The sequence below is a fragment of the Mixophyes fleayi genome, chromosome 3 (assembly GCF_038048845.1).
Source record: "Mixophyes fleayi isolate aMixFle1 chromosome 3, aMixFle1.hap1, whole genome shotgun sequence".
NCBI lineage: Eukaryota > Metazoa > Chordata > Amphibia > Anura > Limnodynastidae > Mixophyes > Mixophyes fleayi.
In genome coordinates this window covers 334,882,936-334,905,724 of record NC_134404.1, presented here as the reverse complement: position 1 = coordinate 334,905,724, position 22,789 = coordinate 334,882,936, and the positions used below count along the sequence as shown (strand labels likewise).

The 22,789-nt window shown below is 41.3% G+C and overlaps 1 protein-coding gene across 5 annotated transcripts in view; it reads left to right on the top strand.

The window, feature by feature from the left end:
* The first annotated feature begins 17,006 nt into the window (after positions 1-17,006).
* SUSD4 (sushi domain containing 4) overlaps positions 17,007-22,789 on the top strand; it is a 192,383-nt gene continuing 186,600 nt past the window's right edge. For 2 of the 5 annotated variants that reach the window (XM_075204311.1, XM_075204307.1), the window contains exons 1-2: positions 17,145-17,527; positions 17,687-17,851. In XM_075204311.1, coding sequence (XP_075060412.1) covers positions 17,725-17,851 — 127 coding nt within the window. In that variant the 5' untranslated portion in view covers positions 17,145-17,527; positions 17,687-17,724. The other 3 variants (XM_075204308.1, XM_075204309.1, XM_075204310.1) reach the window with 3 other exon arrangements.

The window sequence follows — 22,789 nt, the reverse complement described above, 5'->3', positions numbered from 1 at the left end:
ATATATATATATATATATATATATATATATATATATATATATATATATATATATATATATATATATATATATATATATATATATATATATATGACACACACACACACACACACACACAGCCTCTCAGGCACCCATTAGGCAATCAGCTGACGGGGAGGGGAGGGGGCGGCTCACATGATCGCAGCTGCGAACGCATTTGGAAGATGACAGCCTGTCATCTTCCAAATGCGATCGCAGCTGTAATCACATTTGAAGCAACGGGGATGCGGGGGAGGACAGCGGGCTCCCTAGTGGGGACAACAGGTCCCCAGGTGCAGCTCCGCCCACTTTTAAAAAGGGGGTGATTTTTCCGGTAGGCCAGTCTGACGCTGGCTCTAATTGATTTATTTCTCTGGAAAAATTTGCATCCTCTCCCATTCATTTTGCATTCTGGATGCGCCGTGTTGTGATTTGACATGTTTAGACAGACGGTCTAAACATGTCAAACCAGTCCTTTACTGTTTCTTAAATCTTCAGCTAATCTTATTTTTTTTAAATTTGCAGAAATAGATTTTTAGGAGTAAATCTCATAAATCTTTTCCCTAACGCTTTCTAGATTTTATCCTGTATAAAATCATTGTCTAGTTCTAGCCTTGGATAATAGACCTTTAATGGAATGCTGTTATTTCTGTATCTCCTGAGATTTATGGGACTGTAGGTAGTCCACACGTTTGAATGAAAGACATCCTTTTTCTTTATTCATTCTTCTTGTCAGTGAGTCCTTGGTCTTTCTTGATTGCATAAGTATAACTCTCTGATGGATTGGCAGATGGGTGATATAACCGAATAGAGTTCATATTGGGCCTGAGTCATTACCAAGAGCATTTTTTTTCTAAAAATACACATGCATCAGGTACATGCACGTCCGTATTCAATAAGGAGCGGATGTGAAGATATGTGTGGTGATGAATGCTAGGGGGTATATTTACTAAACTGCTGGTTTGAAAAAGTGGAGATGTTGCCTATAGCAACCAATCAGATTACAGCTGTCATTTATTTAGTGCATTCTGCAAAATGACAGCTATAATCTTATTGGTTGCTATAGGCAACATCTCCACTTTTTGCAAACCCGCAGTTTAGTAAATATACCCCTAGGTCTGCTCTAACAGACAATACACTGCAGGATACATCCAATACATATGTGGAATATAAAGTCACAAAAGAACGCACAGAAAAGAAAAAAAAACCTATTTAATTAATGTCACCTGTTAATGATATAGTCATTAGTGACAAATTAAAACAAGGTGTTTTCTTTCCCATGAATTACATTAATTAGGATGTTATGAATGTCTAATGTACATAAAATACATATTTACAGTTGCTCTTGAATGCAAACACATGTTCTAGCTGTATACACAGCCGTCAGCACTAGTAATTGGCACTCACACCAGACCTGTAGCTGGTGCATACGATACTATAAATATATAAATAGACTTCAAACAAAAATAGTATATTTTGCCTCTGCATGCATGGGCTGGAAGTGGTCCGGGTGCGATGAAACGACCAATCTCTAGAGTTTCTAATAACGCTGTGCACTCTACACAGATATACTGTGTGTGTGTCAGAAAGATTGCGATGTCTTACAACTGCGGAAACAGTCAGGGAGTGGAGCTATTTAAAGTAATGTTTCCCTGTCTGTCACTGTATCTGTGCATCTTCTAATGCACTTAGATGATTGTAAAATTGTGGTTACCACCCGATATGTATAATGTTAAGTGGAATGTAAGCGGAGGCAGTTGACGTTGGCTTGATAAGTAAATCATTTACTTAGAGAAACACTAAACATGAGCAGTTACTTAACGTAGTTATAGCATTATATTATAGATAGCATTATGTTTTTAATAGAATAAAATGTAGATTATCTTCTGAAACCAAGAGAATCACCGGGTCGGTACAGCTAGTGGCCGCCTCTACAGGGCCGACAAGCTGGTGACGCTCGGATGAATGGACCTCTCAACAGTCCAGGTTTTAAGAATATTTGTGCTTGAATACACGTGATTTTATTAGTGCCTCAATTATTTTGATTTAACCACTTGTGCACAAGCCTGGATATCCTGAAATGTTCGGGGGATTTGAGGCCTGGATTAAGGATCTAACATAGCATTACAGGAGGTGGGGATGTCGCTGTCAGTGCACTGACAGGGCCGGAGGAGGGGGATGGGGGCGGCTATCATCATCATCATCATCATCTATTTATATATATATATATATATATGTATATATATATATAGCGCCACTAATTCCGCAGCGGTGTACAGCTATAAGGCAGCAGTTTGCTTCCTGGGACTGCCAGGATGCCACACGTCTCCTAGGTTCATTAGACTCATGAAGTTGCTATCAGAAGGGGCCCTGGCGTTGCCGCTCTGCGATCCGCACCTCTGGAGACAGAACGTAGCAGACAAAGCACCACCACCCCGTCTCTTACAACCTTTGCTGCTGCAGGGCTCATGTGAACCCTGCCTGTAGCTACTAGAAGCCCTTCTGCTGTTGCTGTTTTGCGTTTTCTGAACTTGTGACGGGGATAGGGCAGCAAAAATTGGGTAAGGGCCCAGTGATGACGTTCTTGTACTCTCGGGCCCAATAGAGCAGAGCGGGTGGGCCTATACAGAGCAGGGTCGGTCCTTAGCATGCACTCAATGTGCATGCACCTCACAGGAGAGTCCTCTGCATTGCTGTTTTGGAAGGTTACAGGTTTATTTGTTGGGCCCATTACTATTAATATTACAATATTAGCATCATAAAGTAAGACATAATTAAACGTATATAGATAGATATATAGATAGATAAATACACAAGCACGCAACTGGCACACCTGGGCTTGCCTGGATTTTAGCCGGCACACCGATAGAAAAAGGTTACCAACCCCTGTTATAGATGGTGCAGAATAAAGCTTTTCACTTTCTACTCAGTTTCCCGCACTGTACACCAATGTACTTGGTGTCAGACAATTGAAAGACATGGCTCAGGGTCTCCGATGTATCGATTCACATGTTTTTGATGAAAATTTATTGTAATGAGAATAACTCGCTTAAATTCAAGAAAGTGTGGCAGGTGTACTGCATTGCTGGACTGTTTGACAAATCAAAAAAAGGTACAAGCATACACATTATTAAGCCTTGCTGGGGCAAGTGCTATCAACAAAGCTGACATATTTGTTTATGAAGAACTGTAGGATAAGGAAGATCCAGACACAGTACTTAAAAAAAATTGATGAGATTGGTCTCACTGTGAAAAATTTAATTATGCACAGGCCTTTGTTTAATACACTAGTCCAAAAGCATGATGAAACCATTCAATCTCATGTCTCATCACTAAAACTTATTTCAAAGATATATAAATTTGGTGCCATCAGCAACTAATTCATCAGCGACAAAAATCTGACATTCGAGACAGCCATGAATATCTGCATGCTGCGGGAACATTCAGAAAGGAGTGTCCAGGAATTTAAGAACGTGTGACCATCCAGACAGCGTAAAACTGGTTTATCCAATTAGGAGCAGAGTTACATGTCATAAAAAAGGACAGTACTGAAATGAGAGAGTTTGCAGACCTATTTGACTGCAACACCATTGGAAGGCTACCTGTCACTAATCAAAGGCGATTAGATGACTCTGATAGTCCCATGGTTTGTGAGCTCAGATGTGTCCCAGTAGACATGAAAGATAAGGTCTAAACAGAGCTGGATTTCATTGCCAAGTTAGGAGTTATTAATGGGTGTCATCCATGGTTACAATAAATGGGAGTGTGCGTATTTGTATTGACCTGGTATCAGGTGTCATCCCTGTGTCTTCCCCACTGCACAGTGACCCGACTTCCCCCGGCTGTGTTTCTGCGCATGCGCCCCCGTGCCTAGGTAACAGGACGTGACTCCATTCCCTGTGGCGGCGGTCAGTAGCGTCACTGACCACCGAGGCTCTAATTAGCCAACCTATTTAGGAAAACTTTGGCATCATTAGGGTGCCAGAATATTAGGTCTGCCTAGCTCCATCATTCCACTTATCTGTTCCTAGCTCCCTGTTCCCAAACTTCAGCTTGTGACTTCGGCTTGGCATTTGACTATTCTCCTGGATCCTGATTTGTCTGCAGTGTTCGTCTGGCTTTGACCTTTGGCTTCCTCTGACCTTGATTTGGTACTACACTTGACCTCGGACTGTCTCACCTCTTTATTCAACTAACTGCTTCGCCATTGACTGACTCTCACAACCATGACCTACACTTCCCATATAGAGAAGCCCATACCTCCTCGATGGGTTCCCTGGTGAACATCGGGGACATGTTAGACTCTGCATCTCTTTGTCCAGTTGCGCTAACTACTAGCAAGCAGCTACTTTCGTGACACCCGGTACATATTAACAGGGCAGTTTTGAGACCATTAAGGACAATAGATCATTGCTGAAATGCCTAAATCAAAGTTCTTTAGTACACTCAATGCAAAGTTCTGGTTATGGCAGATACCACTAGACAAAGAGTCAACCAAGCTCACCACATTCATGACACCAGCAGCCATCTATGACTTTTTGAGAATGCCCTGTGGCTTTTTCACAGGTAGTGAGGTCTTTTAACGGTGCATGGAATAACTATGTGTGGGCTACCATTGTGAAATAATCATTGATGACATCCTGATATGGGGACATCCCATGCAGGAGCATCATGAACACTTACACTGCATTATAATGAGAGTACACAAAATAAACTTGACGCTCAACCCTGATAATGACCGCTTCAGATTGTCTGAAGTACCTTATGTGGGCCACCTCGTAACCGAAAACCAGACCAAACAAAAACTGCAGCAAAACAACAGATGCCAACACCAGAGAAATTTCTTGACTTTGTCTATTGACACCCAGTTATCGTTGAAAATGACCACCAACCCTTAATTAGTATACTGCACAAACCTTTGCACAAAGCATGTTCCCAGATACAAAGGATGAGGGCACAGTGGGCTACTTGTGACATGACCAATCTCCCATATTTTGGTAAAGTGTTTAAATTCACGACTGTTTGGCATTATCAGTCATGAACACACATGTCTCTTGAGTTTGAAAATAACAGTAGAATTGGTGAGGTTAAGCAGGTAGTCAATTTCATACCACCCTGAATATGAGTCCAGTAACACTAAGGGGTATATTTACTAAACTGCGGGTTTGAAAAAGTGGAGATGTTGCCTATGGCAACCAATCAGATTCTAGCTGTCATTTTGTAGAATGTACTAAATAAATGATAACTAGAATTGACATTGATATTACCACTTGAGATAGACATTGGCACAGGTCATCTTTCAAGGTTTCCTGTTGGAGTTCTTCCAGTCGGTGGGAGGACAGTACCTGAACTTCCATGATATCATATTCAGCATCAATGTCTGTGTTCTCATACTGCGGTATGTAGACAGGTGACAATGCATCCGCTACATGAAGTTTTTACCACGTTTATACTCCACATCTAAATGATACCGTTGTAGTTTGAGCATCATCCTTTGTATCCGGGAAGATGCTACAAATAGATCTGTGACAACAACGTTGTCTATTACCTCTGCTCTGTGATGTAGATGGGGTATATTGCAGAGCAGAAAATTACTAAAAGTGAGGTATTCCCAAACTGCGTTGTTTTTGGCGCTTTAAATTTGCAAAACTGAATATCATACCATCAGTAAAAATGCAGAAACTTTAGACATGGTTCCGATCGAAACACATGTCATTTCAGTATGTTACCTAGAAAATGGAAAATAAATGGCTACTGTCGGAGTTTAAAAATGGCGATAATTGGTAAAATGGTTGGGGTGTTTGGATTGTTTGCTCTGCAACATATGGAGGAGAGAATGGTTAGAAGGAGGGATAAGGAACAGCGTGTTCTGTAGTGATTCCGCAAAGTGAGACAGTTTTGACCAAGGTTGTTTAAGGATTTCTTTGTCAGATCAGGAGGTAATTCAAGTGTTTTGCCTGAACCACAACAACCAAATGAAGCTGCGAGACAAGGCATCTGCTTTGGTGTTTTTGGACCCTGATCGGAACGTAATAATAAATTTAGAATGGGTGAAGAAGAGGACCCATCGGGCTTGTCTGGAATTTAAGGTTTTGGCAGACTGAATATATATAAGATTCTTGTGGTCTGTGTATACTGTAATTACATAGGTTGCTCCCTCAAGCCAGTGCCTCCATTCCTCAAACGCCCACTTAACTGCCAATAACTCCTGATTACCAACATCGTAGTGGATTTCTGCAGAAGAGAATTTTCAGGAGAAAAATCTGCAGGAGTGCAGTCTGGGGTCGTAGGGATCTTTTTGCGAAACGATTGCACCAGCCCCAACATCAGAAGTGTCTACTTCGATTATAAACTGCAGTTCTGGATTCGGATGTTGGAGAACCGGCGCAGAAATAAATGCATTCTTGAGCCTTGAAGGGAGCCAAAGCTGAGGGAGACCAATTAGTAGTATTGGCCCCTTTGCGGGTAAGGGCTGTAATGGCAGCCACCAAAACTGAACGGATGAATCGCCTGTAGTAGTTAGCGAATCCTAAAAATTTCTGAATGGCTTTCAGAGTAGTAGGCCATTTCCAATCAAGAACTGCCTGGGCATAAAGAAAAGGGGACAGTGGCAAGGCAAGCCCAGCCGGGCCCCAGCAACACAACGGACAGGGTGTCATAGGCGGTCCATCTTGTCACAAATATCTTTCCAATCAATTATTTATTAACCATGGTTTACTTAATTTTTATTAATCTTATTTCTCTCAGACATTCATAGCATTAAAAACACAATAAACGAAAGTTGGGATGGATGAATGACATTGTCACGGCTGCCTGAAATAATCACTTAGCAGTGTGTCAGTAGGGGAATGAGCAGCATATTTACAATGTGTTATGATTCCTAGCGAACTCAGGAAGCAGTAACAGAAGTATAATAAAGCAAATGTCTTTATTCAGGCAATATACATAAACAAGGATTCAGTATGTGGGATATGCAGATTTCCAGGTTGCAGTATAAACAGGTATAACTTAAATCCACAGATATGAACAGGTGGGATTAATGGCAGAAAAAGTCCACAGAGCAACAGGTTCCAAGTAATGACTGATACAGTTAAATAGCAGGGACAAGTATTATGAGTTACCCCAGTCCAGGAGGCACGAGGCTGTCCAGGGAAGAGTCCAGTGATCAAGCAGAGATCAGGTTAAGTAGAATCCAATAGCCGGGCAGAGGTCGGGTTCACAAGCGAAATAGCATAGTCCAGTAATCAAGCCGAGGTCACAGATACAGGCAAACACGCAGGGTCCAGGAATCACAACAAGGGTCACAACGGGAGATCAACAGTAGAAGCAGAAACACTGGCACAGGAAAGAACCAGCAGCAGCCAGGGATTAAAGATGAACTGCACAGAACACAGCTTGAGGCAGGTATTTCAAGCTGTGGGACAGGTGCAGTTCTAATCAGGCAAGGGGATTAACTCCTACAGACATGGTGAAAAGTTCAGGAGCAGAACAGCAGCACCTCTGGTGGATTTGAGGTACTGCTGCTACATACAAAGAATAGGCAGAGTTGTGACACAATGGTGGTTAAATCGCTTAGACAATGGCTAATGGTGAGTGTTTCCAGAATAGGTTGGGTAATGAAAATGTTGAAATTCAGAATGTTGATACCATAATGTTGACAGTCAGACTGTCGTCCCAGTTAAAATGTTGACATTATGAATGTCGACATGTTCATTAATTCAACAGGCGTAAAATGTCGGCATTGAGAAAGGTTGTAAAGTCGACAGTCATAATGTCGCCATAAAGTATTACATTTAATGCTTTAACATAGTTACCTCATTTTGCGGGAGAGTGATTAAATCATAAAATATTTATTCAGGCAGGCGCCACTACATTAATATACCAGTGTCCACTTTTAGCTATTAGCTGTTCTTCGCAGTGGGAATATCACACATCAGCTGTGCGGCACTTAATGTTCTCACAACCAGTAATACAATCTCATTAATTTTAGATGATCATTTATTAATATGGATTAATGAGAAAACATTATTAGAAGAATAAGCAGAAAGAGTCACAAACAGTAACAAAGGAACCTTCCCACCTATTATAAAACAGATGAAAATAAAATAGTAATATCCCGATGTAGGAGTTAAGCTGAATATGCTGTTTTCCATTAGTTACAGTTATTCATTTATTTGAAGAATTAAGTTAATAAACTTTTATTTTATAAACATTTTACAAGAGCGTCTATTGATATATTTTTTTTCTTATTAATCATTTCTGTTTTAAGCTGTAGAAAACCCACAGGGGCCTTGCAATATTAATTGCGATGCAGCCGGTGGTCTCAGCTGCAATGGGGCGAACCTGACTGAAGAGGATGATCCCGGCCAATATGTGTGGTTCACATTCCCACTGCTGTCAAGTCTCACAATCACATTGCAGTAGATGTTATGATGGGGTTGGGAGTTTCCTATCCTTTTAAAGGGGATTTCCACCAATGATTATATAAATACTTGGCTGAAAAACACAGACGAGAGAAATACCCAATAGGGTCTGTGTATCTCATTCTCCTCTCATTTGCTTTGCGCAGCCTTCCTCCAGAGTACGCACCGGAGGAGGAGTAGGAGCAGATTGAGGGCGCACACACATGGCTATGAGACCATTACCGTGGGGCATAAACGCTCCGTCGCCTCCGAAGTGGCGGAGGTCAGCTCCGCTCCAATTTTTTCAGAGCTGCATTGAATGTAATAACTATATATTACCTATGGTGCAAAAACGGAGCACTGTGGCTCTGTGTACACTAATACATAAAGCCCAGAGTATTTAGTAAAAGCTGTAAGGGGCCAAGTTCAAGTTAATAAAACAAAAGCCATGAAAAGGTGTAAAATCCCTTTGAAGCTGCTCTGAAAAAAAATGTATCAATAATTCCCTCTCGAGTGCTCAATGGAACAGTGATATATTCTGCTTGATATTATGAGGTTCTGGATAAAATAAGTGTATACAGAGATACTTGTAATAAAAGTATATATTATATATATAATTTATATTTAATGTTCCCACTCACCCCCTCCCCTTTAATTCGTTGTCTACCACCCCTGTAATTCACCCCCTTCCAGCCTTTTTTTTTCAATTCAACAATGCCCCCCCCCCGGGCCGGTCACATGGTGGGCTACCTTGGGTTGAGTCACTGGGCCACCTGCATACCTCATGGCATGTAGGTCCTATACTGACCTATATGCTTCAAACACCATTAAAATACAGTTCAAATCAGATGCACCTCCCAGGTCCTAGCAAGAGCTGGCTTGTGAGATAGAAACATAGAATTTGGCGGCAGATAAGAATCACTTGGCCCATCTAGTCTGCCCATTTATTAACCTATGGTAACCTCAAACTCTATTTGATCCTTAGTTCTTTGTAAGGATATCCTTATGCTTCTCCCAAGCATGTTTAAATTGCTCTACTGTATTAGCCTCTACCACCTCTGATGGGAGGCTATTCCACTTATCCACTACCCTTTCTGTGAAGTAGATTTTCCTCACATTTCCTCTGAATCTACTTCCCCCCAGTGTCAGTACATGTCCTCCTGTTCTAATACTTCTCTTCCCCCCAGTGTCAGTACATGTCCTCGTGTTCTAATACTTCTCTTCCCCCCAGTGTCAGTACATGTCCTCGTGTTCTAATACTTCTCTTCCCCCCAGTGTCAGTGCATGTCCTCGTGTTCTAATACTTCTCTTCCCCCCAGTGTCAGTACATGTCCTCGTGTTCTAATACTTCTCTTCCCTCCAGTGTCAGTACATGTCCTCGTGTTCTAATACTTCTCTTCCCTCCCAGTGTCAGTACATGTCCTTGTGTTCTAATACTTCTCTTCCCCCCAGTGTCAGTACATGTCCTCGTGTTCTAATACTTCTCTTCCCCCCAGTGTCAGTACATGTCCTCGTGTTCTAATACTTCTCTTCCCTCCAGTGTCAGTGCATGTCCTCCTGTTCTAATACTTCTCTTCCCCCCAGTGTCAGTGCATGTCCTCGTGTTCTAATACTTCTCTTCCCCCCAGTGTCAGTACATGTCCTCGTGTTCTAATACTTCTCTTCCCCCCAGTGTCAGTACATGTCCTCGTGTTCTAATACTTCTCTTCCCTCCAGTGTCAGTACATGTCCTCGTGTTCTAATACTTCTCTTCCCCCCCAGTGTCAGTACATGTCCTCGTGTTCTAATACTTCTCTTCCCCCCAGTGTCAGTGCATGTCCTCGTGTTCTAATACTTCTCTTCCCTCCAGTGTCAGTGCATGTCCTCCTGTTCTAATACTTCTCTTCCCCCCAGTGTCAGTGCATGTCCTCGTGTTCTAATACTTCTCTTCCCCCCAGTGTCAGTGCATGTCCTCGTGTTCTAATACTTCTCTTCCCTCCAGTGTCAGTGCATGTCCTCGTGTTCTAATACTTCTTTTCCCTCCAGTGTCAGTGCATGTCCTCGTGTTCTAATACTTCTCCTCCCCCCACTGTCAGTGCATGTCCTCGTGTTCTAATACTTCTCTTCCCCCCAGTGTCAGTGCATGTCCTCGTGTTCTAACACTTCTCTTCCCCCCAGTGTCAGTGCATGTCCTCGTGTTCTAATACTTCTCTTCCCTCCAGTGTCAGTGCATGTCCTCGTGTTCTAATACTTCTCTTCCCCCCAGTGTCAGTGCATGTCCTCGTGTTCTAATACTTCTCTTCCCTCCAGTGTCAGTACATGTCCTCGTGTTCTAATACTTCTCTTCCCCCCAGTGTCAGTGCATGTCCTCGTGTTCTAATACTTCTCTTTCCTCCAGTGTCAGTACATGTCCTCGTGTTCTAATACTTCTCTTCACCCCAGTGTCAGTGCATGTCCTCGTGTTCTAATACTTCTCTTCCCCCCAGTGTCAGTGCATGTCCTCGTGTTCTTTTACTTCTCTTCCCCCCAGTGTCAGTACATGTCCTCGTGTTCTAATACTTCTCTTCCCTCCAGTGTCAGTACATGTCCTCGTGTTCTAATACTTCTCTTCCCCCCAGTGTCAGTACATGTCCTCGTGTTCTAATACTTCTCTTCCCCCCAGTGTCAGTACATGTCCTCGTGTTCTAATACTTCTCTTCCCCCCAGTGTCAGTACATGTCCTCGTATTCTAATACTTCTCTTCCCCCCCAGTGTCAGTACATGTCCTCATGTTCTAATACTTCTCTTCCCCCCCAGTGTCAGTACATGTCCTCGTGTTCTAATACTTCTCTTCCTTTGTAGAATGTTTCCCTCCTGCACCTTGTTATAACCCTTGATATATTAGAAAGGTTCTATCATGTCACCCTGTTCCCTTCTCTCCCCCAAACTATACATATAAGATCTTTTAGTCTTTCCGGGTAAGTTTACCATTTTAGAAAGATTCACAGCACTGTAAACTGCACCATCACTATCATAGTGATAATATAATGTGGAGTTCGTGAAATTGTGCAAAAATAAATAAGTTTTATAAATATAAACACTACAACAATATAAATAAACAACAAAAATAAAAATAAAAATGAGACATCACATGAATAATAATAATAACTGATCAGTGCACTGACCTAAAAATTAAATTGAATATTGAGAATATATCATCTTCATTTGATCAGGTAGATTTAAGTAAGAGTCTCCATATTTGTTCTTAGATCTCCTTGTTAATAAAAAGTTTTGGTCACGCTGAAAAAACAATATTCCTAGCAGCCTGATGATTGCTTCCGTGGATCAGCCGCTCTTGTTACAATCAAATGTGTAGACAATGTAACGAGGGATTAAGAACAACCCAGAGTATTCTTGTTCTTAACGCGTTTCATCACAGTAAGTGATTTCTTCAGAGGCTTTTCAGCGTGACTGAAACTTTTTGTGTAGGAGGAGTGAGTGAGTCAGCGGGCAAACAGAGAGGGACTATACAGAAAGAAGACGGGGTATGAGTAACATCTTTGCCGGATGTCGACTATACGGTACCCGTACTTACATTATATGAGAGAGACGCTCTCTTTTTATTCCAGCAATTCACTGTGAATATTTGCTTGCATGCATTTAAGATTCATTTGCTAAAAGACTAGGGGCTAGATTTACTAAACTGCGGGTTTGAAAAAGTGGAGATGTTGCCTATAGCAATCAATCTGATTCTAGTTAACATTTAATTAGTACATTCTACAAAATAACAGCTATAATCTGATTGGTTGCTATAGGCAACATCTCCACCTTTTCAAACCCACAGTTTAGTAAATATACTCCCAGATGTTGTCATGTGCGGCTGATTGACCTATGCTCTCCACGCTGATTATTCATCACGTTATATTTATACAGCCACACTGATATTGCTATTTTTCACTGACTTTTGTTTAGATAGCTGTTTTCAAGGATTGTTGGCGGATTGGTCCCAAGCTATTGGTTTAGAGTACAAATGGTGATTGAAGTTTTTTCGGATACACCCATCGATTATATGCACACAGTGTGCCGTCAATATATTATTAAGAGAGGATTTATCAAGGAGATCTGAGAACAAATAAGGAGACTCTTACTTAAATCTACCCGATCAAACGAATATGATATTATTATTAATATGATTTTTCATTTGTATTTTTGTTGTTTATTTATATTGTTGTAGTGTTTATATTTAATAAACTTGTTTATTTTTGCATATATAATTTCATAAACTCCACATTATATTATCACTGTGATAGTGATGGACAGCACGATGTCTTAGTGATTAGCGCTTCTGCCTCACAGCACTGGGGTCATGAGTTCGATTCCCGACCATGGCCTCATCTGTGTGGAGTTTGTATGTTCTCCCTGTGTTTGCGTGGGTTTCCTCCGGGTGCTCCGGTTTCCTCCCACACTCCAGAAACAAACTGGTAGGTTAATTGGCTGCTATTAAATTGCCCTTAATCTCTCTCAGTCTGTGTGTGTGTGTGTGTGTGTGTGTGTGTGTGTGTTAGGGAATTTAGACTGTAAGCTCCAATGGGGCAGGGACTGATGTGAGTGAGGTCTCTGTACAGCGCTGTGGAATTAGTGGCGCTATATAAATAACTGATGATGATGATGGTACAGTTTCCAGTGCTGTGAATCTTTCTATATTAGCCGTCTTTTTTTCAGGACCCGCAGGTCCTTCTCAGCTGCAGGAATTTTTACCACTACTTTATAGTTATTGACTGAGTCATTGATCCATATTATGTGGTCTATTCAGCGACAGAGATGTTTTTGGTTTTTGGTTAAGTTTACCATTTTAGTTGTACTGCCGTCAGGTGACAACAATCTTACACTATATGGAGACACCCTTCGGCCAAGCAGATTTTCTGTAGAAGTCCGCAGGACAATTGTAATGTTGGGGGAAGCATAGTACCCATGAGATGTCCACAGCCAAAGATGACAATGATGTCCAGCAGGAACATCACATGGAATTCAATCAGCCCTAAGATATTTACCTCAATGTGATGTTTCTAGGATCTACCTTGTAAGACTCTGATGATGAGGACCTTGTACTGATGCTTTAGACATATTAATAAATACTCTCCGGTGGACAGGATACAACACCTGGGGGTAAATGTATCATACTCCAATTTGTACAAGTCGCCGGAAATCGGCGAGTTGACAGCTAAAATTTAAAGCGGCGCTGCTTTAAATTTTAGCTGTCAACTCGCTGATTTCCGGCGACTTGTACAAATCGGAGTATGATACATTTACCCCCTTGTGTGTGGGAAAAATTGGGACATTCATAAAAAAAAACAACCACTGGAGTGCCCAGGTGACCTATCTGTCAGCTAGCTTTCTCCAGGCAGCTCCCCTATTCATTGTTCACCCAGTTTCCAGTTAAAGTACTACTGAACTTAGAATACAAATTGCTTTATATAATAGAACCTACTGTAAATAATATGTAACTTGTGATTGTTGGAATTCTAGTTACATTTGCTATGTAGCTGATGGTATCAGCCATCTTCAGGCTTATACAGTGTGACTATAGGGTCCTCTGATAGGGTTACCAACAGGAAACCTAATGTGCCTAGGAAAAAATCTTTCCACGCAGTCAGTACTTCTAATTTGATAAGCTCCTAAAAACCTATACGGTGCCTAAATAAATGAGAATTCAACTAGAGTTACAACTAATAAGGAAACCTTGATTCTTTAAAAAGAAAGATTATTATCCTGCACTGTTGACAGCTGGTGAGTGCTAAAGACCTTGATGTTCTCACCAAACACACAAGATAGAGCCACTGTCCTGAAGACTGGTCAATAAAACCTGTAGATTGCAGCACTTTACAATCTACTATACGCAGGTATCCAGCGATATATGTGGAAGGGGACAGGACCTGGTCATCCTAAAACAGTTCCTGCACTTGTCTACTTTACTTGAAAAGTCAAGGAGCTAGTATTCTCTTTGGATCATAATATTATTATTATTACCATTTATTTATATAGCGCCACTAATTCCACAGCGCTGTACAGAGACCTCATTCACATCAGTCCCTGCCCCATTGGGGATTACAGTCTAAATTTCCTAACACACACACACACACACACACAGACAGACAAACAGATTAGGGTCAATTTATTAGCAGCCAATTAACCTACTAGTATCTTTTTGGAGTCTGGGAGGAAACCGGAGCACCCGGAGGAAACCCAAGCAAACACGGGGAGAACATACAAACTCTTCACAGATAAGGCCATGGTCGGGAATTGAACCCATGACCCCAGTGCTGTAAGGCAGAAGTGCTAACCACTGAGCCACCGTGCAACTGTAAACTGGGATTATGGTGACCCACCAATAAAAGATGATGCACATAGAAATAAATCAATTTTTTTTCCTGAGACCTGTAAAATGCCAGAGCATAGGAATAGTGAAAGCAGCCAGTGAATGTGTGAGCCTGTACGTTAGGTGCAGTTGTGTGTAATTAGATACACTGCAGGTCATTAAGCACCATGGCTCATCTCAGTTATATACAATTCATGGTATTAAATAAGCGCTCCACTCAAAATTAAAAATATATTGTAACTCCCCCCCCCCCCCCACTACCCCATAGCAGTGTTCAACGGAATAGTAGCTTCATTCCATATTGGGGAATTTGGTCATGTGTTCTGTTCTTCGGTTTCCTCCCACACTCCAAAATCATACTGGTAGATTAATTGGCTGCTAACAAATTGACCCTAGTCTGTGTGTGTGTGTGTGTTAGGGAATTTAGACTAAGCCCCAATGGGGCAGAGACTAATGTGAGTGAGTTCTCTGTACAGCGCTATATAAATAAATGGTAGTGATGATGATGGTCTCTAGTCTAGTGTCAGGGACCCCCAAACATTTGAGAGCTACCCCTGGTGACTGATCAGTGATTAAATCTTCTGCCAGAGGAGTACTTATAATTCAACTTTTTCCTCCTGCAAGAGTATTGACCATTGATCAGGGGCTCAGTAACTCTAAATGTTCGGGTTCCCAGAAATGACCCCCATTCTACTGCAAGGTAGAGGATGGAGGGGTCTTATGTTATAATTTTATTTCTGGGTGAAGCTCTTTAAATTATTTATTTTTTTCAAAATCCCCTGTGTCAGGCAAAGGTATAAATGCAAGAGCGTGACAATTAATATTTCATTTCAAAATTGTGCAGCTGAACACAATTTTGGAATATATGCAAATTTGGCTTGTGTTTTTATATTACTATCTGAAAAGGTCAAATACAATGGAAAACTCTCAAAGGAAATTTCAATATAACTGTAACTATTACAATAAAGAATCAGCCACAACATATTCTTCTTTTTTAAATAAAAAAAAGCATTACTCTAATGATGCTATATGCACTAGAATGGTAGGATCTACCTGACCAAATGAACTGCTCTGGGCTTTCAATATGTGTATAATATAGCTGTCTAGTGTGTGTTTCCCGCAGTCTTAGCACGATGGGGGGTATTCAGTTGACCGCAAGATTTTCTTTCACCGTGTTAAGTCATTTTAACGCTGTTTTTATCATTTCAAGTGGGTTAACTTTACCCATGATTCAATTCCATTTTAACTCTCCGTTTCTTTTTTAACAAACGGTCCTCTCGCGCTCCAGTAGAAGGTCTATTGAAAGTATAGGGTGTGCGAGAGGCAGCCGCGTTAAAAGCTATTCAATTGTTTTTCAACGAGGCGCATTAAACAGGCCAATATGCTGTTTTATCTCGCACCTCCTTGGGGTGCGATAAAAATTAAAAACCTCTGAAAAATATTTGAAATCATGTAATAATCAGAATAAAACAATAAACTATGTTTATCACTAATACCTAACATGTAAAATATTTTTAAAATAAAAAAAATAAAATAAAAATAAAAAAATATATATTTATGTATGTTTTTGGTACAAATATGTTTGTATTAATGTGTTTTGACCTGGTATAGATGATTCTATAGTAAAAAATAGTTAAATACAAATATATGCTAAAGAAAGTACTGTAATGTAGATATTATAAACTAGAATGGTTGGGTAATGCAATCTAATGTATGAAAATGTATGCCAGTCCTTTTTTTTTGTGTTATACATGACCGCGTTAAAACTCCCCTTAACTCCCCTAAAACCCGCAAACACAATGATTAACGCACAGGGGTAGCGCTCCCTCTTTTTCAATTGAATTGCACGAGTTTTAATGCTGCGTTAACAAAAACTCCCGGCGGGAAAAAAATAAATATCGCAGTCAACTGAATACCCCCCCCCCCCCCCCCCGATGTGTACACATAGTAATGGGCAAAAATGGGAACTTTAAACATAATATCAATATAAGGACAATGCTCTGCAATTCATGTACTATTTATGGCTCTAAAATTACATTTTTATCCCAATGACAGCATCAACACTGTATGATATTATTTGCACATAAATAATATAAAGTCAACAAGTCCTGCATTCACCTGCTTTGTTTGCAGATAAATCATTAAATAATAGGTATTATAATTGCAGAACAAGTCTTCAGTGTCCAGAGTTCTGTTGGCTTCAGGACCCTGGAGAGCGTCATACTCGCGCGTGCCCGAGAAGAGAGGAGAGACTCGGGGGCGCGCCTGTCAGGTGAAGCAGGGCAGAGACTGTGGCTGCTCCAGAGAAGCCAGTAAGAGGGGAGTGGGAAGGGGGTCTAAGTTCTCCCGTGAGCCCCACGCGTGATTCTGCTGCAGGTAAAGAGCATGCCTTAGTGGGGGGGAGGGCTGTTAACCCTACTGATGCTGGTCAGAAGCAATTCATAAGGCTCCCCTCCAGTGCTAGAGGTGTTAAAGTGCCAGCAAGCAGGGGGGAGGCTCCTGTCTCTTATCTTCTCCTTGACCTTATCAGGGTGCAGTATCCGTGCAGAGGAGAGGGGCAGAGCCATGCATGTCTGATCAGGGAGGAGGAGGAGGAGGATCTCATATATTGTATTCCTGAGCTGTCAACGAATCAGTGAATGGGAAGAAGCAGAGAGGAGTTCATTACATTGTAACACTATGAGATGAGACAAATAGACGTCCTGATGAGATAGGAGCAATGCACCTCTCTTTATTTATTCAACACAGCAGATGACTGGAGAGCCATTGACAAGTGAGTTTCCCATGTCATCACTAGCTGCAGTTCTCATACATATCATTGCATGTGCAGGAATATAATGACAGTGCCTGCGCTGGGGAGAGGGTGCATGCGGCTCCTGGGCTGGGGAATGCAGAAGATAAGCTGGTAAAAAACATCTCTTGTGTCCTGCAGGTCTCTGATCTTGCTCGGATGCCTCAGCTCGCTGAAAGATGTGTTATGGAATGAGAGGAGAAAGGAGAACAGACCCATTTCTAGGTCAGCAGCAACAGACCGTCTTGGCTCTTCTCCTTTGGGTGCAAGTCTCTCTCTGTTTTGGTCCAGTGCAGCTCTCAGTGGGTAAGTGAGCAGCCCCTCTTTGCACTGAAAGGCGATGTAACTTTTTAAGTGGACGGCGATTGGTGCCAGAGAGTGAAAACATGAATTGATGTGTATATAAGTTTTTGTTAGACAAGTGCTGCCCCATTGTCTTTCTTCACTATATTTACTAACATTGCATTTAGGTGCAAATTTGCATTAAGCCATAGCATAGATTCAGAACTTTATTGTCATTAAGGCTCATTTACAAACTGCAAAAACAGGAGCCCCCACATTATTATTTGCAGAAGTGCCCCCATTGTTACCATAGGTATTTCAAGGTGTGCAGCAACTTCCCGCTAATGGGGAAAGTAGTATAAATGTCACATTAAAGGCCAACCTACTTCTACATTAAAGCCACCCCCTTTATTTAGTTACAGGTTAATGTTTTTATCCTATGATTCTCTCAGATTAGGTTTAGCTGATGTATAAAATTATTCAATAGAGCGAGGGGACATCTCACATGTGTTCCTTTTGTGAATTTAAATATTTTCATTACATTGTTTGCAATTCGATTTTCGACCAAATATTTCTAATTATATATGTATGTATATATATATATATATATATATATATATATATATATATATATATATATATATATATATGGGTGAGATGGTGTTTCCAGCACCTCTGACCAGCCGGGAAAATAAAAGTTTTGTTGGTGGGTGGACAACTCTGTAGAATGGTTAACGACCCCCTAAATACCTCATCCACAGTCGTCATCTCATTTAAGTCACCCAGTCGGTAAAAATTAAATATCATTTTTCCACTTGCCTTCATCTGCACTCAGCAAGGAGGGACCCTGATCCTCCCAACTTCTCCCAAGAAATTGCACCTATGCACAAAGCGGGGTCATTTGCGCAAAAGTAGGTACGTGATGTCACAAACCAGCATTTGCACTGCAAATTTTGCACTTATTCTTTAACCTGTACTAGAACAATAGCGTTAATTACTGATTTGCACCTAAATACAGTGTCCGTCCTTCTTTTCAGCATGGGGTTGGGTACCCCTATGGAGGGGGGCCTGCATTTTTTTTTGCAGACCCCCAACTCCCTAGGGAATCAAGCCCCTCGCTGGTTGGTATCGTGGCAGAGGGGGCCCCCTGCTACCGGTTCACCCGCTATAGTGCCACCAACCCCAGCTGGCTAAGCCTAGGGCTGGTTGGATGTGAATAGACCCAAGTGGTCTTGACAGCTTGCAGTCAAATTCTGCTGAATTAGCTGGTAAAAGGCATCACCTATTGCTCTTCACAATCGTCTGCAGCTAATAACTATTTTTCTTAATATGCAATATGACTATTCAAAATAAGAAGATTTGCGTTTTACTTGGTTGAACTTAGATCATAAGGATAATCAAGGCACAACATTAATGCTCAAACACAAAATATAGTAAAAAAACAAATACAGTTTGTGTCAAAAGTGCATCTCTGCTTCATTTTATGGTATAATCAGTTTTTGCACAATATACATAGACATAAGAAAATATAAGACATAGGGATACATTGTATCCAGTTTTTATAATTATGCTCATACATGGAATAAATGGAATGTCTATTGATGCTTCATGTTACAGTTTTATTTGCATGCAGCTTTTAGAAACTGAGTTCAGTTTGACAGCAGGAATCCATGATCTGATGTGTGTGTGTGGTTTCCTCTGGGAGTTTCCGTGTAACAGTTTATAAAGACGAACCAGTGATTTATGTAGTCGCTAATTATTGAAGTGTGAGAAATGTCTCTAGCATGTGATGAATTTCTGTGTGTACATTTTCATAGGGATGTTTCCTTCTTAGGCTTATTTCAATTTTGTATGTATAGAGGAGGTAAATAATGCTATTTATGTATAAACTCACTCATAATAATCAAAACATATAACAAAGTGACTCATTTATGACAGCAGTCAGCTTGCTGCAGGATCGACGGTCGGGTTTTGCATGTTCTAAAATAATGGTGGATCTACATATTTATGCTTATTGCTTATTGAATTATTCTGTGTTTTTATTTTCTCTGCAAACAAATTATTTGCGTTTCAAATTTGAGATCTTATTTGTAAGTTGTGATACGCCAAAGTTGTTGTGACGCTGTATTTCTGTACTGTCCTGTGTATGTTGATCACATACAGTAACATGTTATTTGCGCACACGGGTGACTTTTAACATATTTTTTTTCAGATTCCTTTATTATACGTTTTTGTGTTTTATTGTGTGTTCTATTTAAGTATGCAGCGTTTTTTCATGCGTTACTTAAGCTTTTAGCCCTCCCTGTGTTCTTGTATGTTAAATGCATGTGATAAGTTTTGAAAATGTATAATATGGGCCTAATTCATCTTTGGCAATAAGTCCCTTTCAGGGGCAAACGCAGGATTTGCAGAGGGGGGTTTCCACACCACGCCTCCAGTGGGTGTGACCAGCATGCACGGGGGCGTGGCTATAATATTAGACAGTGCTTGGCTGCTCTCCAACTCTTCCTATCCCCATAATATACATGGGCAATGCTGTGTGCACTACTGTTAGGTGCACGCAGCTCTCTCTTTTCGAGCAGAGCCGTGTGAAGCGGGGGCAGGGTCCAGCCACATCAATTATACAGTGCCCCAGGCTTGGAGGGGGGTTTCCAGGCACTAGGTAATCGCCCCTCAGTTTGCCTAAGCCTTTGTGTGCCGTGTCATGCGTGAAACTGCTCTGTGCGTGCACCAGAACGGGACTTACGCCAATGAACGAACGTGCAGGCAATTCATGTCTAAACGCAAATGGCACTTCCGACTGTCTACGATTTAAAGGTAACAGAACAGGGCGGATGCATGTAGGCGATGTACCGTAAGGTCATGCTGAGGTCGAACGCAGGCACATCCGTCCAATTCAAGTTCAGAGTTCAAGTACTTGTTTTTTTTACACGTATCCCTTGCTCCAGCTACAGGCCAGGTATAAGGGCCTATTGACAGTGAGGACTACACGTATGTATGCCAGAACATGTTTATGGAAGCAAGAGAAACTATAAAAATACATTTTATGGATGGTACGCATTACGAACATTGTGAATTATGTATTTCATGTAAAAAAAGAGAAGCCATATTTTTACACATATATTTTTATCAATGATTATAGTATTAAGATTTGTTAATTTATTTTATAAAATAGTTTTTTTTCATGGGTTCTGATGGTACTTTACGTTGCACCTATCCATGTGCGCAGCCTGAACTGTGTTCTGTCTGTCTATATACGGTAAGTAATGTATAGCCAGAGAGTATTTATATCCAGATTGAAATGGAAATGTTTCCTGAGATCTGCTTGTACTTGAATAGGGGCCTACAAGTTACATGCTTTTTTTTTAAAATGCAAATTGCGTTCACGCTGCAAAGGTGAATCGGGGTCTGTGTGTGTTTTAGGGATCTGTCTCTACAGACTCTATGTTAAAAACTGACAAAAAAACCATCAAGCTGCATTTTCTTTAACACTAGACAAGAGAAGAAAAAAACCCAATCCGATAGTCAGTCCATGTGCAGTGTTATCGCTTTCATTGTAAAATAATATTATCTGCTTTTTTGGTCTGTTTTTGTTAAAGAGAAACAGACACACAGAAATCGACAGCAGATAAGAACCACTTGACCCATCTAGACTGCTCATTATTTAACCTATGGTAATCTCAAACCCTATCTGATCTTTAGTTCTTTGTAAGAATATCCTTATGTCTATCCCAAGCATGTGTAAATTACTCTACTGTATTACCCTCTACCACCTCTAAAGGGGAGAATATTCCACTTATCCACTACCCTTTCTGTGCAGTAGTTTTTCCTCACATTTCCTCTGAACCTATTTCCCCCAGTGTCAGTACATGTCATTGTGTTCTAATACTTCTCTTCCCCCCCAGTGTCAGTACATGTCCTCGTGTTCTAATACTTCTCTTCCCCCCCAGTGTCAGTACATGTCCTCGTGTTCTAATACTTCTCTTCCCCCCCAGTGTCAGTGCATGTCCTCGTGTTCTAATACTTCTCTTCCCCCCCAGTGTCAGTACATGTCCTCGTGTTCTAATACTTCTCTTCCCTCCAGTGTTGGCACATGTCCTCGTGTTCTAATACTTCTCTTCCCCCCAGTGTCAGTGCATGTCCTCGTGTTCTAATACTTCTCTTCCCCCCAGTGTCACTACATGTCCTCCTGTTCTAATACTTCTCTTCCCCCCCAGTGTCAGTGCATGTCCTCGTGTTCTAATACTTCTCTTCCCCCCAGTGTCAGTGCATGTCCTCGTGTTCTAATACTTCTCTTCCCCCCAGTGTCGGTACATGTCCTCGTGTTCTAATACTTCTCTTCCCCCCCAGTGTCAGTGCATGTCCTCGTGTTCTAATACTTCTCTTCCCTCCAGTGTCAGTGCATGTCCTCGTGTTCTAATACTTCTCTTCCCCCCCAGTGTCAGTGCATGTCCTCGTGTTCTAATACTTCTCTTCCCCCCAGTGTCAGTGCATGTCCTCGTGTTCTAATACTTCTCTTCCCCCCAGTGTCAGTACATGTCCTCGTGTTCTAATACTTCTCTTCCCCCCCAGTGTCAGTGCATGTCCTCGTGTTCTAATACTTCTCTTCCCTCCAGTGTCAGTGCATGTCCTCGTGTTCTAATACTTCTCTTCCCCCCCAGTGTCAGTGCATGTCCTCGTGTTCTAATACTTCTCTTCCCCCCAGTGTCAGTACATGTCCTCGTGTTCTAATACTTCTCTTCCCCCCAGTGTCAGTACATGTCCTCGTGTTCTAATACTTCTCTTCCCCCCCAGTGTCAGTACATGTCCTCGTGTTCTAAGACTTCTCTTCCCCCCAGTATCAGTACATGTCCTCGTGTTCTAAGACTTCTCTTCCTTTGTAGAATGTTTCCCTCCTGTACCTTGTTATAACCCTTGATATATTTGAAAGTTTCTATCATGTCCCCTCTTTCCCTTCTCTGC